The sequence below is a fragment of the Macadamia integrifolia genome, chromosome 8 (genome assembly GCF_013358625.1).
Source record: "Macadamia integrifolia cultivar HAES 741 chromosome 8, SCU_Mint_v3, whole genome shotgun sequence".
In the NCBI taxonomy this organism is placed as follows: Eukaryota; Viridiplantae; Streptophyta; class Magnoliopsida; order Proteales; family Proteaceae; genus Macadamia; species Macadamia integrifolia.
In genome coordinates this window covers 7,825,730-7,836,063 of record NC_056564.1, presented here as the reverse complement: position 1 = coordinate 7,836,063, position 10,334 = coordinate 7,825,730, and the positions used below count along the sequence as shown (strand labels likewise).

General features: G+C 36.4%; 1 protein-coding gene across 1 annotated transcript; it reads right to left on the bottom strand.

Moving 5' to 3' along the window:
• Positions 1-582: 582 nt before the first annotated feature.
• Positions 583-6,749, bottom strand: LOC122085533 (diphosphomevalonate decarboxylase MVD2, peroxisomal-like). The gene is made up of 10 exons (XM_042654009.1): positions 6,346-6,749; positions 6,038-6,236; positions 4,616-4,679; positions 4,185-4,248; positions 3,985-4,065; positions 3,406-3,492; positions 2,509-2,666; positions 2,325-2,373; positions 1,050-1,174; positions 583-936 (listed from the first exon to the last, which is right to left on the bottom strand). Exons 1-10 carry the CDS (start codon positions 6,559-6,561, stop codon positions 714-716), a joined length of 1,266 nt encoding a protein of 421 aa, XP_042509943.1. The 5' UTR covers positions 6,562-6,749; the 3' UTR covers positions 583-713.
• Between the last annotated feature and the right edge of the window lie 3,585 nt (positions 6,750-10,334).

Below are 10,334 nucleotides of genomic sequence, written 5' to 3'. Positions count from 1 at the left end.
GAATATCCAGTAACTAGCCAATTAGTAGGGGCCTGAGTCCAAGTTTTATGTAGTTCGAGCCTCCAATGAAGGTCACCCTGCTTGGAGCTACCTAAAATGCATCCCACATAGGAATTAATTTTATAATTCAGACATAGAAAGCGAACTGCACAGAATATGTTGGGTAATTATCTGATCATGAACCAATTCAATCTCTGAGATAGAATCTATTATCAAATATTTAGTAAAATTCTCACAGATGAATCCCCATGTCTGACTGGAATTAAGTTCTCCAACTAAAGTTGTGGAGTTGAATTCCAATTGATACGTGGGACTCAGTTAATTCAATGAGAATTTAAGTTGCCGGCTGACCAATAATCAACAGATTAAATGCAGAATTAAACAATTGCAAGCTATTTGGGCTCCCGCAACCCAAACCGAGCAAACTACTAGAAAAGCGTGGGCGGGGAAGGATATATAAAAATCAAATTTAAAGGGTACAATAGAAGTTCAAGGCAAACAATTCATAAAAAGTTCCTAAATAGCTAAAACATAAAAAAACACCTTTATTTTTTTTTGGGCCCCCCCCCCAAAACCCAGATGTAATGAGCGCCCGACTATATTATCTTTAAACTAATGGAGTCATTTGTCAAATCCAGAAACAGAATAGCTAAAAATTTATGAAAATAGACATTTCAAAAATAATGATGAAAAAGAAAAGGAAATCCCTGATCCTACTTTGGCAACCCAGTTTTGGGGTGGAGAAGGGCTTGGCTTTCATCAGCAAGCACAATAGGACCTCTTCCTGGTCTGGTGCAGATGAAATAACTTATGTCTCCTGCGTTTCTCTGGGAATGGACATTATCCATAAGTTCTGGAGGCGATGGCAAAGCTTCTACATCTTTCATTGCTTCTACACCCGCATCTTTTAGTATTGATACATCTCCAAGAACATAACTGAAAATTTGTTAACAAACCAATCAGCTTTAGGAGTGAAATATGACAGTAAGAGGTATTTTGCAAAAGCCACCACTTTTTTTTTTAGGAATAAAAATCTAAGCATGCCATACCTATCCATATTAGTATCTGGAAGTGGAGGAAAGTAGAACAGTAGCCTTTGAAGCAGAAGAGAAGCAACTTTTCTGTTACGAGCAATTAAAACTGCATTGGGCCCCGCATCAAAAGTGTAGGCAACCTGTCAAATATCCCTAAATCAATCCCGCTTCCAATTTACCAAAATAACCATCCAAATTAACCCGTCAAGCAAAATCACTAGATGGCATCTCAGTACATATAGACCCCGCCCCCCCTTATATTTTATGTTTTACTTACATTAGTCAGATTCCCCGTTGGCAATTTGCAACTTACCTTTGTACCCAAAAAAAAAAAATTGCAACTTTCCTGGCTTTTCAGGGATAGGTTCAGACTGAATTGAAATATCATATTCAAGAATCAGAAAGAATGCCAATACTGGATTACATTAATCAGATCGGAACTGTGATATATCCCATTCCGATCACTCTATACTTAGGTTTGTATCACTGGTGCACCTAAGTTTAGAATGTCCAATTGCCACCAAAGAAAGTCCTAACCAATATCCTTGCCTAACAAGCATTTTGGCATGGCCACTTGGGTTTGTATCACTGGTGCACCTAAGTTTAGAATGTCCAATTGTCACCAAAGAAAGTCCAAACCAATATCCTTTCCTAACAAGCATTTTGGAATGGACTCTTCTTAGAAGGGTCTGCCAATAATTAAGCATACTTGCAACAATCTTCTTGTGAAAAGAAGCTGAAGCTAAGTAATTGTATTGATATTTTAAGTTTGTGAAGCAATTTTCAGGTAAGCATTCCTCGATTCCAATCCAGCAATATAAGTGATTTTTTTTGGGTGGTAAAAAAATATAAACATGTCAATAGATGTAATACGTAGGACTCTGATTCAAGCAATGAGGATGATGAAATAGAATGGCAGCTTGGTAGAAAAGCAAGGCCAACAACTGGACTGAACTGTTTGGAAACCAATAGTTTGAGCTTTTGGGTTGGATCTTGCATGAACTTTTAAAACAGGGAGTCAAACTAAAAATGAAGATAATTGCATTGACATAATCCCTTAATAAGCAGACAGATATGCAAACACTTAAATGTGATATTAGATATTTAAATCATTAAATTCTAAACAATTGAATGATTATTTAAGGCAAGGAATATAATTATTGTCTGCTCAAAGAGCAAATCAAATCCAATGTAGCAAGGGGAAATTCTTAATTACATTATCTACTCAGAAGGAGCTTTCAATAAATAAAAAAAATTGATTACTTCTGACTAGTACTCTAGAAATCATACCTGAGGTGTTCCTTCAAACCGATTCCATTTCTCCATGTAGTTGATTATCCTGAAGAAAAGTCTCTATCAATACTTAACTTCTAAGGAAATCTAAATAAAACCTAGAGATAAAAGTGTCTATAAACAAGCAAATGGAATAGTAGTGTTAAAATAAAGACCAGAAAGACCAAAGAACAGGACTTGCCTGTGTGAAGTATCATTCATGTAGAATATGGGAGGACAAGTATCCAAGCAAACCGCATGGAACTGGTTACTATCAGCACAAGTTAACCTTGCAAAAGATGGGAAGTCATGTGTTCTAATGGCTTCTTCCATCTGCAATATCCGTTTTGGTACTACTTCCTATCAAGCCATAATATATAAATACCAAAAGTTAGAACAAATTCCCTCCAACCTCAAAAGTTAAAAAAGATTAAAAAGAGAACTTCTTTAGAAGGAAGTGGCAGTGCAAATTTCAAGGTATAATCACCTAGAACAATTTTGGCATCAGAAGTAAAGAGAATTTTATAAGATGAAAAAAAAAATTAGATTGTTGAGCATAAAAGAAACTCTATATAATAAAATGAGGTTAGATGAGTGGCAAGCGAAGATAGGATCAGAAAAAAAGTGCATGGGCATACTAAGCTAGCACCAAGATGTTATAAGATTAGGGAAGGGTGGTGGTTGGGTTAGCTATGTGCTCGGAAGAAAGGAAAGCTGGAGGTGTTAAGAAGATATGGGAGAACCCAAAAAGTAATTGAGTTCAGGTGGTCAGAAAAAAAAATAACAAAAACAAAAAATAACAAAAAAAAATAACAAAAAATAACAAAAACAAAAACAAAAACAAAAACAAAACAAAACAAAAACAAAAAAAACAAAACAGAACTGCTTACTGCTTATGAATGAACATGAGTCATCTCAGTAGAGTGAATGGTGGAACAGGACTCCTAAAACAGGACACCAAGTAGTTCAGGTAACACTTATTAAGTTGAGTTCAATCACCTAGAATGATTCTTAAAGAATCCACTACTACAAACAGCCAAGAAACCTTGGACTATTAAAGTCTCAAATGACTGATCAAATACAGTGTATGAATAAATACCTTTGACCTGTGATTTAAGAGAGCACTTGTTTCAACGCTCTCACGCATTCCTGTAGTGCTACTCGTCTCCTTTTGCCTTGAACTTACCTGAAATTAACAAAAATAATGGTTTATACAGCCCTGTGAGAAATAAACCTCTCCTATCTATCATAGTTATTCTATTCCAATTGTCATATTGACAAATCCCATGACAGCTGATGCAAACCTTGTCACAGTTGAGTGGCAATATAATCCAAAGATTAAGATGTGGCAGAAGATTAGAAAACAGTAAAAACATATTAACATTACAAAGCATGGTAAAAAAATATACAAGCTTAAAACCTGATAATCAGCAAATCAGTGGAAACCACTTATCAGAATCACAAGTGCCACACATACTAGTCACAAGTTGCATATCACAATTATGTCATCCATAAATTTGAATGAAACTTTCATTTACAGAACGGAGTGAAGAAATTTCCTAAACACACCACAAATAGCGTACCTAGTGAGAAATTACCATACTGTTCAAAAATAACATTCGTAAACTATTTGTCTATTTTAACTGATAAGATGGGTACATGAAAAAATACAACATACCACTGCAATAATAATAACAAGATCATCCCAATGAGTTTCACTTGCAAGTTGAATAGCAAGGCTGTCATTTCCATTCGCATCCTTGACAAATGAAAATATACAAATTAGCATTGGATTCCATTAAAGAAAAGATGCCAAAGTATACTAGACATGCTTTCTTCTAGAAGGCACCAAAAAATTAACCAAGAAATCAACCTTACATTTCCCATGACCCACTTGACAAATCCACCATAAAGGCTACGACAAGCACTACCTGATCCCTGCCTGTACATGTACGAAGAAAGTTTGAGAAATACAAGTAATTTTCACTTGCTTAGCCAGATAAAATGGGGGATAACAAGAGCTGCTTGACACAACAGAAAATTAGGGCAAAAGAAAGTGTTGTATCAATTCATGTAATGCATACATGCACATGCACAGAAGAAGCTATGGAATCAATTTTATTATACAGGGGGAAAAAAATAGAAGATATAAGCAGCCATGCAACAAATATAAGACGGAATAACAAACAATTTAACTAGAAAAGGACAAGTGACAGGCACGTAAACAATGACAAAAATAAATGAAATGAAAGGAGGGAAAAAAAAAAGATGATAAAAGAGAGCAGAAAAGTCAACTCATAGAAACTGACCTTGCGATTGCAGAAAGTTTTCCCTGATCTTCCTTCACATTCATTAGTTTTGCAAGAGCAAATACTGCAAACAACAATGCATTAGCTAGTTACACTGATGAAGAGTAGTTTCGATTTCATATTCCAAAATAATCACTAAAGTCAAGCTGCAGGATAGCAAGACAAAATTAATCAACCAACGTTTCAAAAATCAGAAACAGTCGAATCGGTCGATTTGGATGGAATCGGCCATGACCGACCCGGCCGATTCTGATCTGGTTCCGTCCAATTTGGATCGGGATCAACACTGACCAATTTGATTCCCCATTCCAATTTTCATAACATTGTAATCAACAGAAGAATCAATCTAAGCGCGAAGTTAGGAGAAGGTCAAGCAGCACACAGAATGTGTTCCACAATCATGATAATGATCAAGAGGTGGCTACTTGGTAAGGGGAAAAATCTTAAAACATAAAAAACAGTTGGCCCACTAAACCTGCCCCCCATGGCCCTCCCCCTCCAAGGATAAAAAATACGGAATCAGAATCCAAATTGGGCCCTGTCAATTCTAATCCTGAACGGATTGGAATCAGCCTGAATTGGCCCAATTCTACTGATATGATCCTATCCAACTGTGGGGCGCCTCTCCACTTCATCTACCCCCTTTTATCATCAGATAATTGAAATATATTCATTCAATGACCCAAAATAATTTCATAACTCCTAAGTCCTTTTTTTTATTCTCTGTCCACAAACACAGCATGGAAGCAAAAGAATAATGATTAAGAAAATAATATTAAATCATTACCAACTTAAAATCGTATAAAAAAAGTAGTAAAAAAAGACCAACATGAATACAAGATGAAACACCACAGCAGGATACTACCTCTAGTCAAAATAAGTGTAATGAGCCAAGTAGTTATTGGTCAATGCCTAGTCGGTTCCGTTAATGGCCTTGTCTAAACTGCCGGCCTAGTACCCAAGTCAATCACTATGTAGAGGATACCAAGAAGGCCAAACCATTTCTAACTGTTTCGGCTTTAACCAGGAAACAAATAAATAGAATTATGGAGACTGTGCTGCATGTTGACAAGATAAAGTGACTTTCAAAGGAGGGGATTTCAAGTCACTTGCATGAAAGCTCTGAAATTGCAGATTATGCGAACCAAGATTTATTGGACTACCATCTCTAGAAAATATCCAGACTGAACATCACCTACCACCATGGATTAACTCTTCAACCAAACCAAGTCCTTGACACATCCAGACTAGAAAGAAACAAACCGGATGGTGTAAAAATTCCATCTACATCTACCTAAAAGGTTTCATCATTGTCATCAAAGTTACGTATATCAGTACTAAATTTACACCAATAGCAAAAAATTAAATTGAAAAGAAGAATACCATTAGATCAATAGTAGCACAAAGCATGCATAAACCTACCAAGGCAAGCAAAACCGGCAGCAGAAGAAGCCAAGCCTGCAGCAGTGGGGAAGTTGTTGTAGGAAGCAATGTGTACATGCAATTTCGTCCAATCTTGTTTCTGAATGCGGATCCCCTTCTCATCATCCTCAACAGAGCTCGCACGATCCCGGATTTCCCTAAGACAGTTCTGATACCTACCTCCAGAAAGGGAAATCTCCTGCACTAACCGCAAAGAACGAAAATACCAAAAAATGAGATCACCTCTCCGCCAACAATTCCCAGATCGATAGACAAGCAAGAACGGATAAGGCATCCATGAAATGTACCTTCCCATTAAGCCACATCTGATCTCTGTCGAAGCTGGGGCTAACAGCCACAGTAGTCGTCGTGCAGAGGTGTTCGGGATCAAGTGTAACACTGATGCTGTCGTTTATAGGGAGAATTAGGGTTTCATCCCTCTTTCCCCAGTACTTGATGACTGCAATGTTCGTCGGAGACTGGGCAGTCACCATTAACACCCATTTCTGTGGTTCATCCGCCATTTCGAACTAAGAAAAAATCGAATCAGATCAAAAACCCAACACAAAAAGAAAGTTATCTGATTTACTTCGAAACGAAGCTTCGATCGCAAATTTACTGAGGAGAAAGCTAATTAAGCTAAGAAAAGCAATTTTGGTTTGGAAACTCAATTATAGAAAATTTGAAGGAAGAAGCTGGATTCCGATGTGAGAGGATTAAAGTGGAAAAAAATTGTCTGCAATTCCGATCTCATACAATTCCGTGAAATATCATCTTCAGGGGTGACACGTGTATTGATACCAATGCAATGGTTCAGATCTGATTTAAATGTCTCTTTACTGATTTAATATTTTATTAGTTGTACCAGATCTGGATCATTGTATTGGTATCAATACACGTGTCACCGCCTGAAGGTGATATTGCACGAAATTGTACGAGATCGAAATTGCAAACGATTTCAACCCCATTAAAGTATGAAAGGAAATTGAGGACTATATTGATTCGTACTAATAGCCAGGAGGTGTATGAGAGTACTGAAGTATAAAAGGAAATTGAGGACTGTATTGATTCGTATTAGTAGCCAGTAGGTGTATGATGAGAGCAAGAGTCTTGGGTTTTAAAAAGAAGAATCGGTGATGGAATCGGCTCCAAGAACCCTAGAAAGACCATTTGATCTGAAAGTCCACCGATCCCAGACCCATACAGAGTTGAAACTTTGAAGAAAGGTAGTTATTCCTATTCCTGAAATTGATAATGGCCACATAAATTCAATGGGCTTGGCCATTGGCTGGAACCATGTAGCTGTAAGCATGAGTGTACTACTGTACTATATATTTGTTTGAATATAAATAAAAAATGGGAGAGGGATACGTATACCGTCGATATCAAGTATGCTAACGGATAGCACCAATAGGAACACATAATGGAGTATCATTCAGGAAAGATATGAGAGTCATTTCAGAAAAAGAGAAAAGAGAGATAGACATAATGCGTGCTAGCATACTTGATATCGGCGGCATACCCAATCTTTTCCCATAAAAAATTATAGGAAATTTTTTTTTTTTTTTTTTGATAATCAAAGTGTCCAGGCCACGATCCCTATTTAAATCATAGATGTGCCAATAGAGGATCGACCCTTAGATCATGCACCTATTCACATAATCCTCAATTCATTGTGACCATCTGAGCAACCCACTGATGGGTTAAAAGAAAAGAACCTATGAGTTATGGTCATATTCATTTGGAAATAATTTTTTTTTTTTAGTAATGAAATAAATTAAATATTCAATTTTTTCTATCTTTTGTAATCGATCGGAAAAAAAGACAAATAAAAAATATTTAATTCTTCTCATATGATTTATTAATTTTCAAAATATTGAAGTTTTTTAAGATATTTTTTTATTTTTCTTCTCTTTGCTTTTCTTGCATAACAAAAATAGTTATATGTAAAATGTAATGACCCTCTACATCCCTCAAATGGTAGAGCCAGGCTATCACTGATTATTGCCACCCTTACTTGTGATTAAAACGTTTTATTTTAATATAAAATAATGATGTGCATGATCTACAATGATGCAACGGATACACATGCACCCTTTGGGAGGGATCAAAATCATAAGCAATAGATGAGTAAGTCGCACGGAGTATTGGACCCCCCCCCTAAGACACAAGTAGGGACAGAGTTTTTCTATTCCAATGGTGAATTCATTGTGGAGCTTGAGATGCACGTGGGAGGTATTGGGAGGGTATTTTAGGAACATACCAAAATCCTATAAGAATCTATTCATGTGGAAACCACTCTTAACATTATGAAAGTCTTCATCCCACGAGTTCGAATTGGAAGATAGAGAGACTCCATATATGTATAAAGGGACAGTAACCTAGTTAGTAGTCCAAGTGGAACTAAACTCTCAACACAAATAAAAATATGCCAAAACAGAAGTAAGGCTTCTCCATCTAATCAATAAGACATCCAAAATCTCCCATAAAGGAATCAAATTAGGCATAATATGAACCATAAGTTGAGTTTTCTCTCCCAAACAAAAGCATTTTTTATTTTTATTTTTTATCTTTCTTATATTTATTGGAATATTTCATTTCGGATCTGATTCTGAAATAACTAAACGAATGTGAACATGGATTGATACACATCCATTCCATATTAATCAATCGTCCGTTTGCAACCCTATAGATCAGAATGAAGTCATTGGACCTAGAATCTAATATGAGTTGCTATATAACTATCGAATAGATTGCTACTGATAAAGGTATACCAAAATAATAACAATAATAAAAAGTACATAAACAATACCCTATGCATGCAGTATGTATATGCATCAATATATATATATAGTTGGATTTATATCTTTTTCAATAAAATTTAGTTTGGAAAGTTGAGAACAACTACTCAAAACCATATCAAGAAATTGTAAGAACACGTTTTCCATGAGGTTTTAAACTCAAACTCTAATAAGTTATAACCCTTCTGATCTTTTAATTTAATGGAAAACCACCTTAAACGTTTAAATCCAAAACCATGCCATACATTTGTTCTCTTCAAGACAAAACCCTGAAACCTAACCCAGAACTTCTGGGTTAAAAACTCTTTTTTGGGCCAAGTAAGAGATCGAAGGTCCAAGTTAGATGGCAACTTCATAGGGTTTAAACTACATCTTATGATCTGAGTATGAATTTCTAATTCCAAACCACCACCACCCACCCCCCCTCCCCCAAAGCAAAAAAGAAAAAAGTTTGAATTTCTAAATCTTATAAAAGATCTTATTGCATTAGTGATAGAATATGAAAACAAAAAAATTCACAATAGCTTAGAACAAGGTTGGGTTGGGTTGGTCTCAGCCCAAGGCCTCAACCTTGACTCACCCTAACTTAAGGTAAGAAATTTTCAGTCTTGAGTTTTGATCCGCTCTTAACTCTCTAAGGCTAACGTATTGATCTCAGCCATGCCATACTCAGGCTTAGGGCATGCTAAAGCGGGTTCAGACCAAGAGGACCAAACTTGTAATTCCCCTACGTGAGAGTATGTCTCATTAGATCAAATACAAGTTGAGCTAATTCTTAGCCTTCTCTTCACCCAATCATTGCGTCTCCATAGTCTAACAAAGCTGATTTGTGTGTGATTTTGTTTTCTCAATTTTTTAAGTGATCAGAAATTTCTCTTACCCTCAATCTATGTCTCTTTTTTATGTCTCCAGCGAAAGTCACTCTAAAACACGCTTTCCAAATAAACAAAAATTTTACATCTATCATTGCAACAACTTGGGTGAAGAAAAACTGGATCCAATGCTTTATTTACTTATGGGGATTAGTTTGTTTTAGTTTCCTTGAATTGCACAGAGACTAGGATGGCTCTTGACGGCCTCCCAGCAGTACATATTTAGGTTGTACAATTTGTTTCTACAATTCATCCGTTTTAAGCGTTCTTAGTCTTTATCCAACCAACTCCTCTATGGCATGGCATTCTGTCCAATATATATTAGATGATCGGAAGCATCCAGACATGCATCCCAACTCAGTCACCGTAACTCACGTATAGCGTAAGACTCCCAGTCACCAAATGTGCCATAGAGAAACCCCATCCTCTTCGTCTAGTGTATACAAAGTACGTAGAGGTTGTCATTTTGTCAAAGAGAATGAGACCTATCTGTTGACTCTAGCAATCCCCATGATGCGTCATCATTTTTAGAGGAGCCCACAATTCCCAAAGGATATCCTCCGCAGCTGATGGGAGAGTCTTGGGAGTTGGTACAATAAGAGAGGACAGAACATTCCCTCCATT